This window comes from Mobula birostris, chromosome 5, assembly GCF_030028105.1.
Source record: "Mobula birostris isolate sMobBir1 chromosome 5, sMobBir1.hap1, whole genome shotgun sequence".
Lineage (NCBI taxonomy): Eukaryota > Metazoa > Chordata > Chondrichthyes > Myliobatiformes > Myliobatidae > Mobula > Mobula birostris.
Genome location: NC_092374.1, coordinates 186,969,338 through 186,985,057, shown reverse-complemented (window position 1 = coordinate 186,985,057; position 15,720 = coordinate 186,969,338). Strand labels below are relative to the sequence as shown.

At 44.3% G+C, this 15,720-nt stretch overlaps 1 protein-coding gene across 2 annotated transcripts in view; it reads left to right on the top strand.

The window, feature by feature from the left end:
* The window catches only part of LOC140198137 (uncharacterized), a 204,226-nt gene extending 188,826 nt beyond the window's left edge, over nucleotides 1-15,400 (top strand). For both annotated transcript variants that reach the window (XM_072259095.1, XM_072259096.1), the window contains exons 19-20: nucleotides 8,935-8,981; nucleotides 13,667-15,400. In XM_072259095.1, the coding sequence (XP_072115196.1) occupies nucleotides 8,935-8,981; nucleotides 13,667-13,744 (125 nt within the window). In that variant the 3' untranslated portion in view covers nucleotides 13,745-15,400. The remainder of the gene's footprint in view (nucleotides 1-8,934; nucleotides 8,982-13,666) is intronic.
* Nucleotides 15,401-15,720: the final 320 nt, after the last annotated feature.

The following is a 15,720-nucleotide window of genomic DNA, read 5'->3' as shown; positions in this document are numbered from 1 at the left end:
CAGGCAAACCCAGTATATGTAGATTCATCCTGCGATTTCTGCTTTCCAATTCAATTGTTTTCTTCTTAATTCCTTATAATTCTGAAGTGTTCTCATTAATTTTCTTTTCCATAAGAGACATCATCAAATCTTGTTCCTTAATAGATTGATCCATTAACTCAAATTCCCTTTCAATTCTGTGAGTACTCTGCTTAAGCGGCTGATATCGATCTTCCAAATTCTTCAAAGACTCCTGAATAGTGATGTTGGTTTTTTCAAGCAATTCATTAGCTTTCGTCAATTTATCCATTTTGGTATCCAGCGTACCGATCTTCACATTAATAGCTTCCATTGAAGAAAACATTCTTTCTGAAGTAGAAACTTCCTCTGATTTCTCTGTTTGTTGCGGCTCAGAAAGGGTTTTGCCACTACGTAATTCGGTTCCAGCCATCTTAATTAATCATAAAATCCTTCAGCAAATATAATAAATCTTCAAACTTCAAATGGATCTAGCAGTGGAAAGTAAGTTATGAAAGATGGAGCTGAGACAAAAGAAGTCTTACTCCGTACGCTGCCAAATGGAGACCCAGAGTCTTGCCATTAATGCTATATTCTGCCATCATATTTGACCTACAAAAATGAACCACCTCACACTTATCTGGGTTGAACTCCATCTCCAGAAAGGGAAATAAGAGGGGTAATAGGCAGGTGAGGAGAGGGGAACACAGTGGCAAATAGAAGAAGAAGGGACAGGAGGGAGAAAAATTACTGGAAGTTGGAAAAATCAATATTCACGCCATCAAGGAGGCTACCAGATGGAATATGAGGTGTTGCTCCTCCAACCTGAGAGTTGCTTCATCATGGCAATAGAGGAGACCATGGACTGACAAGTCAGAAGGGAGACTGGAACTAAAATGGTTGGCCACCGGGATGGTGGATGGTACAGAGAATGATGTGCTGGATGCAGAGTCCCGTGGGTGGTAGGTGAAGACAAGAGGAACTCGGTCAATGTTAGGGATGCAGAGTCCCGTGGGTGGTAGGTGAAGACAAGAGAAATTCAGTCAGTGATAAGGATGTGGGCTGAGAAGTGGCAGATGGAGTTCAACCCGGAGAAGTGTGAGGTGGTACACTTTGGAAGGACAAACTCCAAGGCAGAGTACAAAGTAAATGGCAGGACTACTTGATAGTGTGGAGGAGCAGAGGGATCTGGGGGTACATGTCCACAGATCCCTGAAAGTTGCCTCACAGGTAGATAGGGTAGTTAAGAAAGCTTATAGGGTGTTAGCTTTCATAAGTCGAGGGATAGAGTTTAAGAGTCGCGATGTAATGATGCAGCTCTATAAAACTCTGGTTAGCCACACTTGGAGTACTGTGTCCAGTTCTGGTTGCCTCACTATAGGAAGGATGTGGAAGCATTGCAAAGGATACAGAGGAGATTTACCAGGATGGTGCCTGGTTTAGAGAGTATGTATTATGATCAGAGATTAAGATAGCTAGGGCTTTACTCTTTGGAGAAGGAGGATAAGAGGAGACGTGATAGAGGTATTCAAGATATTAAGAGGAATAGATAGAGTGGACAGCCAGTGCCTCTTCCCCAGGGCACCACTGCTCAATACAAGAGGACATGGCTTTAAGTTAAGGAGTGGGAAGTTCAACGGAGATATCAGAGGAAGGTTTTTTACTCAGAGAGTGGTTGGTGCGTGGAATACACTGCCTGAGTCAGTGGTGGAGGCAGATACACTAGTGAAGTTTAAAAGACTACTAGACAGGTAAATGGAGGAATTTAAGGTGGGGGCTTATATGGGAGGCAGGGTTTGAGGGTCGGCACAACCTGGGCCTGTAATGTGCTGTACTATTCCATGTTCTGTGTTCTATGATGCAGAGTCCCATGGGTGGTAGCTGAAGAAAAGAGGAACTCGGTCAGTGTTAAGGATACAGAGTCCCGTGGGTGGTAGGTGAAGACGAGAGGAACTCGGTCAGTGTTAAGGATACAGAGTCCTGTGGGTGGTAGGTGAAGACAAGAGGAACTCAGTCGGTGTTAAGTATACAGAGTCCCGTGGGTGGTAGGTGAAGTCAAGAGGAACTCGGTCAGTGTTAAGGCACCGGAATGATGTGTGGAGGGCAGATGCCTGTGAATGGAGGAGATGCAATTGAGGGAAGCGTCAATAGTGGAGGAAGGGAAACGCTGTTCCTTGAAGAAGTAGGACATTTCTGATTTCCCAGAAAAGAAAGCCTCACCACACAGACACAAAGGAACTGATGGAAGGGAATGGCATTTTTACAGGAGAGAGGTTGGGAGGAGGTACAGTCAAGATAGCTGTGGGATTCAGTAGGTTTACAAAAGATAACAATAGACAGCTTATCCCCAGACATGGAGACAAAGATCAAGAAAGGAGAGAGAGAGAGAGATGTGTCAGAAATGGACAAAGTGAATTTAAGGGCAGGGTGGAAGTTAACCATAGCTCCAAGTTCATAGATCTCTAAGAAGGAACATCGGTTGATATTGTGGAGAAGAACATACATGGCATGCTGATATTTATAATTTGGGACAACAAGCAAGGTCAGAAATAGAAAGATAGGCCGGATGAATTCGTGGCTGAGGTGCTGGAGCAAGGGGAGAGGTTCAGGTTCTTGGGATCTCTTCTGGGGACGGAATCAACCTGTACAAGAGGGACAGGTTACACTTGAACCAGAGAGGGGCCAATATCCTTGCAAGAACATTTGGGGGTGGGATGGAACTCTGAGCAGGAACAACACACGGGATAAAGCAGTAATCTGCAAGAGCAAGTTTTGTATTCAGGATATCAGGATGAAGGGAAAGAAAAGAATACTCAGTCAAACTGCATTTAATTCACAGCATGAGGATTAAGAGGTAACGTGAGTGAGCTCAGAATGTGGATTGGCTCTGTGGACTGGGATGTTATGGCCATAACAGAAACATGGCTGAGAGAAGGGCAGGACTGGCAGCTCAATGCTCCAGAATACAGACGTGATAGTAGATAGATGATTGGGAAGCTTTTAAAAACCTAGAGAGAGCAACTAAAAAAATTAATTAGAAGGGAAAAGATGAAATATGAATGCAAGCTAGCAAATAATATCAAAGTGGATAGTAGAGGTTTTTTCAAGTATGTTAAAAATAAAAGAGAGATGAGATTGGATATAGGACCGCTAGAAGATGAGGCAGGAGAAATAATAATGGGGGACAAGGAGATGGCTGATGAACTAAATGAGTATTTTGCATCAGTCTTCACTGTGGAAGACACTAGCAGTATGCCTGATGTTGTAGTGTGTGAAGGAAGAGAAGTGGGTGCAGTTACTATTACAAGAGAGAAGGTGCTCAAAAAGCTGAGAGACCTAAAGCTACATAAGTCACCCAGACCAGATGAACTGCACCCAAGAGTTCTGAAAGATAGCATTAGAGATTGTGATGGCATTAGAAGTGATCTTTCAAAAATGATTGGACTCTGGCATGGTGCCAGAGGACTGGAAAATTGCAAATGTCACTCCACTCTTTAAGAAAGGAAGAAGGCAGCAGAAAGGAAATTATAGACCAGTTAGCCTGGTTGGGAAGATGTTAGAGTCAATTGTTAAGGATGTGGTGATGGAGTACTTGGTGACACATGACAAGACAGTACAAAGTCAGCATGGTTTCCTTCAGGGAAAATCCTGCCTGGCGAGCCAGTTCGAATTCTTTGAGGAAGTTTCAAGTAGGATGGATGTTTCAAGTAGGATAAAGTGAATGCTGTGGAAGTTGTTATTTGGACTGTCAGAAGGACTTTGACAAGGTGCCACACATGAGGCTGCTTACCAATTTAAGAGCCCATGGTATTACAGGAAAGATACTAACATGGTTAGAGCATTGGCTGATTGGTAGGAGGTAGTGAGTGGGAATAAAAAATCCTTTTCTGGTTGGCTGCCAGTGACTAGCGGTGTTGGGACCACTTCTTTTTATGCTGTATATAAATTATTCAGATGATGGAATAGATAGCTTTGTTGCCATGTTTGCAGATGATACGAAGATTGATGGAGAGGCAAGCAGTTTTGAGGAAATGGGTAGAATGCAGAAAGACTTAGACAAATTTGGAGAATGGTCAAGAAAGTGGCAAATGAAATACAATGTTGGAAAATGCATGGTTATGCACTTTGCCAGTAGAAATAAATGTGCAGACTATTTTTTAAATGGGGAGAAAATCCCAAAATCTGAGATGCAAAGGGACTTGGGAGTCCTTGTGCAGAACATCCTAAAGGTTAACTTGCAGTTAGAGTCAGTGGTGAGGAAGGCAAATGCCATTTTAGCATTCATTTCAAGAGGTCTAGAATACAAGAGCAAGGACTTGATGCTGAGGCTTTATAAGGCACTGCTGAGGCCTCAGCTTGAGTATTGTGAACAGTTTTGGGCCCCTCATCTTAGAAAAGATGTGCTGGCATTGGAGAGGGTCCAGAGGAGGTTCATGAGGATGATTCCAGGAGTGAAAGGGTTATCACACAAGGAATATTTGATATCTCCAGGTCTGTACTCACTGGAATTCAGAAGGAAGAGGGGAATCACATTGAAACCTTTCAAATGTTAGAAGGCCTAGATGGAGTAGACGTGGAAAGGATGTTTCCCATGAGTCTAGGATGAGGGCACAGCCTCAGAATAGAGAGGCGCCCTTTCAAAATAGAGATGCGGAGAAACTTCTTCAGCAAAGGGTGGTAAATTTGTGAAATTTGATGCCACATACAGCTGTGAGGCCTGGTTGTTGGGTGTATTTAAGGGAGAGATTAATAAGTTCTTGATAAGACATGACATCAAATGTTGTGGGGAGAAGGCCGGGAACTGGGGTTAAGAAGGAGGAAAATAAAGGATTAGCCATGATTGAATGGCGGAGTAGACTCGATGGGCCAGATGGCCTAATTCTGTTCCTATGTTTTATGGTCTTATGGTCTTATGGACAGAGGTACAGATAAATGAGGAGGGGATGTTGCCTTTTGATCACGGAGGACACAGCATCAGTGATTAGAGATGACATCTTTGGAGGTTCATTCTGTGAAGCTGTATGGACTGAACATCATTTCAAACTCCTGGGAGTGAACATCACACACAACTCTCATGGTCCCAGAACACATCCTACACGGCAGGAAAGCTCACCACTGCCTCATTTTTCTGAGGAGTCTGAGAGAGCGAGACTTTGCACATCCACACTCATGTCATTCCACAGATGCACAGTAGAGGGCAGCCTAACAAGCTGCATCACTGCTTGGTACGGAAACTGCACTGTGGCGAACAGGAAGGCTCCACAATGGGTAGTTAAAACTGACCAACCCATCACTGGCACCAAACTACCTGCAATTAATGACATATTGTATATAGAGTACGGTGTGGTCCATTCTCATCTCCTATCAGATTACTTCTTCTCCAGCCCTTTACCTTTCCTGCCCACCTGGCTTCACCTGTCAACTTACAGCTTGCCTCCTTCCCCTCCCCCCACCTTTTTATTCTGACATCTTCCCCCTTCTTTCTCAGTCCTGAAGGAGGCTCTCAGCCTGAAACGTCAACCGTTTATTCATTTCCAAAGATGCTGCCTGACCTGCTGAGTTCCTCCAGCATTGTGTGTGTGTCGTTTTGGACTTTCAGCATCTGCAGACTTTCTCATGTTTACGTAGCATCCACGCCAGGACCACCAGACTCAAAAACAGTTCCTTTCCCCAAGCGGTGAGGCTGATCAACACCTCCACCCGCTAACTCCACCACTACATTATAATTTCCCATCACTGACATTATGTACAAGCCAGTGTCACTTTATGGATAGACAATCAATCTATGCATGTAAGCTGTCGTGTGTATTTATAGTTATTTTGTGATTTTTATTATTGATAATGTGTTCTTCATAGTTTGTATTTTTTGTGCTGCATTGCATCCAGAGTAATAATTATCTTGTTCTCCTTAAACTTGTGTACAGGAAATGACACTGAACGATATTTAAACTTTGAAAAGTTTCCTGAGTAGAGAGACCTAGACAGAGGGTGCAATACTGGACCTCCTCTTGGAGAATGAGGCAGGGCAAGTAACTGAGGGAGCAGTCAGGGAGAACTTTGGCTCTGGTGACCACAGTTCTTGTAGTTTTAAGATGGTGATGGAAAAGCAAGCATGGGACCCCAAGTTAGGGTTGAAAACTGGGGCTGGGCTAATTTTGTGGGAATTAGGCAGGATCAAACAGGGGATTAAATTAGATAATGTGCATTTTTATGTGGATGAATTCTCAGGGCTTGACTGAGTATATCATCAGAATACATTGGAAGCTAAAGAAGAAATTGTGGAGGCTGTTGAAGAGATATTTGCTTCATTTTTAGCCACTGGTGAAATTCCCAAAGACTGGGATGTAGCTACTGTCATTCCGTTGTTTAAGTAGAGTAACAAGGAGAAGCCAGAGAATTACTTGAAGAAGTAACTAAAACTGTTGGTGAGAGTAGGTCAGTGGATGTTGTCTTCTTTGACCTTTCCAAAGCGTTCTAGGTCCCACATGGCAGTTTAGCTCCCATGGAATCCAGGGAGAGCAATTTGGGTGAATTCAAAATGAGTTTTTTGGTAGGAATCAGAAGGTTTTTAAGGGTTATTTCTGGGAATGGAGGTCAGTGATTAGTGCTGTGCTCTATGGGTCAGTATGGGGACCCTTGTTATTTGTTAATTATAGAATGATTTAAATGTGAATACACAAGGCTTGGTCAACAAATATGCAGATGACACAAAATGAGGAGATGTTGGTGATAGTGAAAATGGTTATCGTAGATTGAACAGTGATCCTGATCATTGAGGGAAGAGGGTTGAGAAGTGGCAAATAGATTTCGATACAGATAAGTACAAGGTATTAGATGCATTTTGGAAAATGGAACTAGTTTGCAACTGGTACTCTGAATGTTCGGGCACCAGGGAGTGCAATGAAACAGAGAGACCTCGGAGTACAAGTACATCGTTCATTGAAAGTGGTGTCACAGGTAGACAGGGTGGTGAAAAGGGCATTTAGCATGCTGACCATCTTCAGTCAGGACATTGAGCAAAGGAGTTGGGGCATTATGCTGCAGTTGTATTAGTCACTGGTAAGGCTACATTTGGACTGTGTACAGTTTTGTTCAGCCTGATATAGGAAACATGTAATGAAACTAAACCAAGTGTAGAAAAGATTTACGAGGATTTTGCCAAGACTAGAATTATAGGGAGAGGTTGGCCAGGCTATGTCTTTATGGATTGGAACATGGGGGAATTTTGCCAAGACTAGAGTTATAGGGAGAGGTTGGCCAGGCTAAGTCTTTATGGATTGGAACATGGGGGAAGGAGACCTTACAGAAATGTTTAAAATAATGAGAAACATAGATAAGGTGGATGGAATCAGCCTTCCCCAGGGAGGGGATCCCAAATCTAGGGGTGGGCAGAGATTTCAGGTGAAAGTGGAAAGATTTAACAGAGATCTGAGGAGCAACTTTTTCACACAGAGGTTGGTGAGTAGATGGAACGAACTGTCAGAGGAAGTGGTTGTGGGAAGTACAATCTTTTCATGTAAGGAATACTTAAATCGATACATTCAGGGACAGTACTTGGAGGGATATGGGACAGATACAGTAAATTGGTACGAGCTCAGAGAACAATGTGGTCAGCATGGACTCGTTGGGCTGAAGGGCCTGTACCTGTGCTGTATTCTCTATGATTCTACATTGCAACTTTACAAAACACTGGATAGGCCACACTGGGAGTACTGTGTGTAGTTCTGGTCACAACACTATAGGAAGGATATAGTTGCACTGGAGAGAGTGCAGAGGAGATGCGACGGGAAGTTGCTGGATTGGAGGAGTTTGGTTATGAGGAGAGATTGCATCGGCTGGGCTTGGTTTCCCTGGAGTGAAGGTAGCTAAGGAGTGACCCTTATAAGTATACAAGGTTGTGAAAGGCATAGATGGGGTAGAGAGTGAAAATCATTTCCCATGGTATGACAGGGGTATCAAAAACAACTTTTGGGTTTAAGCTGAGAGGAGGGAGTTTTGAAGGAGATGTGTGGGATGACCTCGGGGTTGAGGACCCCCCTGCTCGACCAAACCTTGGAATTCTCATTTGGGTGGATGCTGCACAACGTGTCCCCTGTTTCAAATCAGTACCCCGGAATAACAAACGGTACGCAATATGCAGTTAAACGACTAAGATTTTATATTTGACTGTGGGGTTAGTAGATAAACAAAATATAAAATAAAATGTACCAAGAGACTTATTAATCAGTTTGTCAGTTCGTGCACAAATCGTTGGAGCTCACGGATTCCCCTGCGCTGATCCTCCGATCGTTGTCGACCTCCGAGCTTCCGCCCAGAGCCCGGAGAGTCGGGTAGCCCACCGACTCCTCGAGCCCATCTCCTCTCTTCATTCCCCTCACGCCTTCTGCCCAAAGCCCGCAAAAAACCGATAGATTTTAGACAGACAAGAAAGAATAACCTCTCTCCCATTGGTTAACACTGAATTCCAAAGCCCCGTTATCTCTGCTTATAACCCAGACATGCTGCTACAGAGAACCCACTACCTCAGCAGTTAACATTACAGAGAAGCCATTTTATTAGCCTTAGCAGTTAGCATAGAAGTGAACCCCTCAGAGATAGATGGGGTAGAGAGTGAAAATCATTTCCCATGGTACGATAGGGGTATCAAAAAGAACTCTCGGGTTTAAACTGAGAGGAAGGAGTTTTGAAGGAGATGTGTGGGATTAGTTTTTAAAACAGAGAATGGTTGACATCTGGAACACACTGACAGAGGATGACATGTTTAGTATTACAACAACGATTTAGAACCTCATTTAAATAGACATGGTTTAGAAGGGTATGGACCTCATGTGGACAAAATAGATTGGTGTCCATGGCCGGTTAAAATAGCAACAAGTAATCTTCACCAATGTGCATCATTCATCTAGAATTTATAAGGGATTATTTCATTCATTACAGGCAGGAACGAAAGAACTAATGAGAACAACCGTGGTGAAACAGAGCAGGTATTTTGTTCATATAAATTCCTGCAGTTTTATTGTGTTTAAATAGTTTGTAAATTCACTGTTATTTCTCCCTCTCTCAGTTCACACATGAATAAAGTTATTGGAATCTTCCTGCTCTATTTATAGACATAGAAATATAGAAAAACTATGAAGTTGTGCCGAACATGTCCCTCCGTTAGAAATTACTACGCTTACCTATAGCCCTCTATTTTTCTAAGCTCCATGTATCTATCTAAAAGTCTCTTAAAAGACCCTATTGTATCCGCCTCCACCACCATTGCTGACAGCCCATTCCATACACTCACCACTCTCTGAGTAAAAAACTTACCCCTGACATCTCTTCCGTACCTACTCCCCAGCACCTTAAACCTGTGTCCTCTTGTGGGAACCATTTCAGCCCTGGGAAAAAACCTCTGACCATCCACACGATCAATGCCTCTAATCATCTTATACACCTCTCTCAGGTCACCTCTCATCCTCCGTCGCTCCAAGGAGAAAAGGCCGAGTTCACTCAACCTATTCTCATAAGGCATGCTCCCCAATCCAGGCAACATCTTTGTAAATCTCCTCTGCACCCTTTCTATGGATTCCACGTCCTTCATGTAGTGAGGCGACCAGAAATGAGCACAGTACTCCAAGTGAGGTCTGACCAGGGTCCTATATAGCTGCAACATTACCTCTCAGCTCTTAAACTCAATCCCACGATTGATGAAGGCAATGCATCATATGCCTTCTTAATTACAGAGTCAACCTGCGTCGCAGCTTTGAGTGTCCTATGGACTTGGACCCCAAGATCCCTCTGATCCTCCACACTGCCAAGAGTCTTACTGTTAATACTATATTCTGCTGTCATATTCTACCAAAATGAAGCACTTCACACTTATCTGGGTTGAACTCCATCTGCCACTTCTCAGGCCAGATTTGCATCCCATCGATGCCCCGCTGTAACCTCTGACAGCCCTCCACACTATCCACAACACCCCAACCTTTGTGCCATCAGCAAATTTCTAACCCATCCCTCCACTTCCTCATCCAGGTCATTTATAAAAATCACGAAGAGTAAGGGTCCCAGAACAGATCCCTGAGGCACTCCAAAGGTCACCAATCTCCATGCAGAATATGACCTGTCCACAAACACTCTTTGCCTTCTGTGGGCAAGCTGTTCTGGATCCGCAAAGCAATGTCCCCTTGGATCCCATGCCTCCTTACTTTCTCAATAAGCCTTGCATAGGGTACCTTATCAAATGCCTTGCTGAAATCCATATACACTACATCTACAGCTCTTCCTTCATCAATGTGTTTAGTCATATCCTCAAAAAATTCAGTCAGGCTCGTAAGACACAACCTGCCCTTGACAAAGCCATGCTGACTATTCCTAATCATATTATACCTCTCCAAATGTTCATAAATCCTGCCTCTCAGGATCTTCTCCATCAACTTACCAACCACTGAGGTGAGACTCACTGGTCTATAATTTCCTGGGCTATCTCTACTCCCTTTCTTGAAAAAAGGAACAACATCCACAAACCTCCAATGCTCTGGAACCTCTCCCGTCCCCATTGATGATGAAAATATCATTGCCAGAGGCTCAGCAATCTCCTCCCTCGCCTCCCAGAGCAGCATTGGGTACATCTCATCCATTCCCAGCGACTTATCCAATTTGATGCTTTCCAAAAGCTCCAGCACATCCTCTTTCTTAAAATCTATGTGCTCAAGCTTTTCATTCTGCTGCAAGTCATCACTACAATCACCAAGATCCTTTTCCATAGTGAATACCGAAGTAAAGTATTCATTAAGTACCTCTGCTTTTTCCTTTGGTTCCATACACACTTTCCCACTGTCACACTTGATACGTCCTGTTCTTTCACGTCTTATCCTCTTGCTCTTCACATACTTGTAGAATGCCTTTGGGTTTTCTTTAATCCTGCATACCAAGGCCTTCTCATGGCCCCTTCTGGCTCTCCTAATTTCCTTCTTAAGCTCCTTCCTGTTAGCCTTATAATCTTCTAGATCTCTAACATTACCTAGCTCTCTGAACCTTTTGTAATCTTTTCTTCTTGTCTAGATTTATTACAGTCTTTGTACACCACGGTTCCTGTACTCTACCATAACTTCCCTGTCTCATTGGAATGTACCTATGCAGAATTCTACACAAATATCCCCTGAACATTTGCCACATTTCTTCCATACTTTTCCCTGAGAACGTCTGCTTCCGATTTAAGGTTACAATTTCCTGCCTGATAGCCTCATAATTTCCCTTACACCAATTCAACGCTTTTCTAACTTGTCTGGTCCTATCTCTCTCCAATGCTATTGTAAAGGAGACAGAATTATGATCACTATCTCCAAAATGCTATCCCACTGAGAGATCTGACACCTGACCAGGTTCATTTCCCAATACCAAATCAATTACAGCCTCCTCTCTTGTCGGTTTTTCTACATATTGTGTCAAGAAACCATCCTGAACACACCTAACAAACTCCTCCCCATCAATATCCATTGCTCTAGGGAGATGCCAATCGATATTTGGGAAATTAAAATCTCCCATCATGACAACTCTGCTATTATTACACTTTTCCAGGATCTGTTTCCCTATCTATTCCTAGATATCCCTGTTACTATTGGGCGGCCTGTAAAAATCACGCAGTAAAGATATTGACCCCTTCCTGTTCCCGACCTCCACCCACAGAGACTCCATAGACAATTCTTCCATGGCATCCACCTTTTCTGCAGCAATGACACTATCTCTGATCCACAGTGCCACACCCCCACCTCTTTTGCCTCCCTCCTTATCCTTTCTGAAACATCTAAAACTCGGCACTTGAAGTAAGCATTCCTGTCCCTGAGTCATCCAAGTCTCTGTAATGGCCACCACATCATATCTCCAAGCTCTATGCTTCACGCTCTAAACTCATCCGCTTTGTTCACAACACTCCTTGTATTAAAATAAACACATCTCAATTCTTCGAACAGAGCGCGTCCCTTCTCTATCACCTGCCTGTCCTCCCTCTTGCACTGTCTACTAGTTTTCTCTATTTGTGAGCCAACCTCTTCTTCCCCAGTCTCTTCGGATCAGTTGCCACCCCCCAGCAATTCTAGTTTAAACTCTCCCAGCTAGCCTTAGCAAACCTCCCCACCAGGATATTGGTCACCTTGGGATTCAAGTGCAACCTGTTCTTTTTGTACAGGTCACACCTGCCACAAAAGAGGTCCCAATGATCCAGAAATCTGAATCCCTGCCCCCTGCTCCAATCCCTCAGCCACGCATTTACCCTCCACCTCATTCTATTCCTATTCTCACTGTCGCATGGCACAGGCAGTAATCCTGAGGATACTATCTTTATGGTCCTGCTTCTCAACTCCCTTCCTAACTCCCTATATTCTCCTTTCAGGACCTCTTCCCTTTTCCTACCTATGTCATTGGTACCAATATGTACCACGACCTCTGGCTGTTCTCCCTCCCAACGCGGTATATTTTGGATGCGAGCTGAAACATCCCAGACCCTGGCACCTGGGAGGCAAACTACCATCCGAGTTTTCTTCCTGCATCCGCAAAATGGCCTGTCTGACCCCCCAACTATAGAGTCCCCTATCACTACTGCCTTCCTCTTCCTTTCACTACCCTTCTGAGCTACAGGGCCAGACTCTGTGCCAGAGGCACGGCCACTGTTGCTTCCCCCAGGTAGGCCGTCTCTCCCAACAGTATTCAAACAGGAGTACTTAATGTCAAGGGGCACAGCCACAGGGGCGCTCTCTAGTACCTGACTCTTCCCCTTCCCCCTCCTGACTGTGACCCACTTGTCTGTCTCCCGTGGCCCCAGTGTGACCACCTGCCAATAACTCCTCTCTATCACCTCCTCGCTCTCCCTGACCAGGAGAAGGTCATTGAGCTGCATCTCCAGTTCCTTTAAGAGCTTCAGCTCGACACACCTAGTGCAGAGAAGGCCATCCGGGAGGCTGGGAGACTCCGGGACCTTCCACATCTGACACCAAGCACAGAAAACTGGCCTCTGACACATACTTCCTCCTTTCCGCAACCAACACAAGTAAACCTACTTCACCTCGTCCCGTTACCGCATAAGCCCGTTGAGCCAAAGCCCGATCACACTGCTTCCTCTCACTCCTCTGCCCACTGTATATGGTGGTCATCTTTTTAAATCTGTCTCGCTCTACTGGCTGACGTCAGGCACCTGCACAGTCTCTCCTCTCTTTTACCCCGAGTAGTAAAATCTGCCTCAGCTCCAGAAATCAGCCGGTCACCCACAGCCTTCTTGCTCCAAGTTAAAACCTGGTTTTGATTTATAATGCCACTCTCTCTCATTTATTGACACATGGGTTAGCAGGAATCATGACCTCTGTTACTGTCGATAATATCTGGTTAATTTTAATTTAATTGACAGTATCCCTTAGAGTTTGATTACATTCTTGTTTGGACACCATTATGGTTATTTACCATTTCTATCAGTCTGTGTCTGGTTCTGCAGAAAGTGGTTGTCTCTGTCTGAACCCTTTGTAACATCAGTTATGTCCAATTAGTCACCTCTGCCTCTCCCTCATCCCACTGCCCTCCCCTGCCCCATCCCATACCCCTCCCCCCACTGCCTGTCAGTCTGTCCCATCTTTATCTCAGTGAACAAAGTGAAGATTTGTCATCATGTATAACAAACACATTCTGTCCATTTTAGGATCCTGGAGAAATGCCGGAATTACAACCTCTCGGCCCAGGTCATGAAGCTGAACCTGAAAATCATCCGGTCAGTTAGAAGGGACACGGCAGTCTTCAGTTCCAGAGGTGACTGTGAGGGCAGGTTCTGTGTCCCTGCTGTAGACTGGAGCCTGGAAAATCCTTCCCTCCAACAGTGGGACCATGGTGCTCTGTAGCTGTAACTTGTATTACCCTGAGTGAGAACAACACTGCACTCATTTCAGCTCTCAGCTTCCGGTGAGAAATTCAATCCTGATAATCTGGCAAAATTCTCATTGGTACCGGAATCATTTTAAGGAACCATGAAAGAGGAGCCCAGAGGGGCTCGGTCCACAAGACCTTGTGAATTTATCTCTGATTTAGATCTCTTGAAGGTGCAATAACTACATAATATGTGCTTCAGAAGACAGTCCTGACTGCAATCTGGGACATCAAATGCAGGCTCCCACACACAGTTCAACTGCTTTGCCTGATGAAGACAACCACAATCAGGTTTATTGTCACTGTGTTATGAGATGAAATTTGTTGTTTTGTGACCAGATCACTGCCTCTCAGATTCTTCGCCTTGGGATCATTCATTGCTGATTTCTACCACATCTCACACTTTACTCCTTGCTGCTGCCTGGCTGTAGACCTGGAGGGTCACCAAGGCCCCCTTGTACAACAAGCACCTCTTGTGGTTAATGTTCCCCACCAGAATGACAAGGTCTCTCTGAGTCCCTCTCCTTTCCCATCATTTCCAATCTGTTTGTGAAGCAACAACACTTCCTATTGCTTGTATTTGTTTGTGCCATCAAGGCTGACTTCCCCTGTCGTAGCAGAGAGGTGAAGAGCTGGCAGCTGAGAGAGATCAAACAGAACGTCCCGATGTCACCATTTTCACCCTCGGCCACGGCATTGCTCTTCCATCACGTCGGTGTTACAGGAGTTACCCTTTGTACCCTCGCAGTAGTCAGTTGGAACTGGAGTTCCTTTGTTCACCTGTTTACTGGAATCTGCAATGAAATCAGCCGGTTACAGTTTCAGGACAATAAATCCCATTCATACACGGATCGTTAACCCTGAGCATAATAATGAGGCCGGCATCATCCAACTCGGAGTGACACATCAGTGATGAGCATTTTCTTCATCAATCTACAAACATCGAGCTATTGCTCCTGGGCCATCCTGAGAAGGGTCACAGAGTCACACAGCATAGAAACAGGCCCTTCGGCCCACCAAATCCATGCTGACCTTGTTGTCCATCTACACTGATCTCAGTTGCAATCATTGTGGGATCCATGTCAAATCTGTCATTTTCCTGTCCAAATTGTCTGCTGTTAGTCAAACTGAGGACAGTGTGTAGACTCCACCCCACCTTTGTGTTGTTGTATCAGACTAAACCAGTGAATCCAAGCCCAGAAATCCTTTCCATTTTGTACAAGTATTAAAACTGCTCTGGCTGTTGCACTAATGCTGTCCTTAGAAATCCCATAAAGATTGTGATTTCCCCAGTGCCAATACCAGGTACAGCATTTCCTCACAAACTCCCTCCCATTTCTGTACAATGAGCAGTGAAACTGCAATAAAACTCTATGAGTTTGAATGTTGTACTGGAGGGTGATTTGGGGATATTTTAATCCTATACTGTATGTATATGTGTACATTTGTATTTTAAACATGTTGCCTGGTGCCTTTTTATGACCATTGCTGATTAAATAAGCCACTTCTGTTTTGCTGTTGGTTACTATTCATGAATGGGATCAGCCTAATTATAGGATAATTTACACTGTGGGAGGACAGCGGAGCATCCGAGGAAACCCACACAGTCACAGGGAGTGTGTATGAACTCCTTACAGACAGTGGTGGGAATTGAACCCGGGTCACTGGTACCATAAAGTGTTGTGCTGACCAATACAGTACCATGGTCCAGAAAATGCTGGAAACTCTCAGCAGTTCAGGCAGCATCTGTGGAAAGAGAAACAGAATTAATGTTTCAGATTGAGGACGTCAGAAGTGGGAAAGATTGAAAACAGGTTGGTTTTAAATTACAAG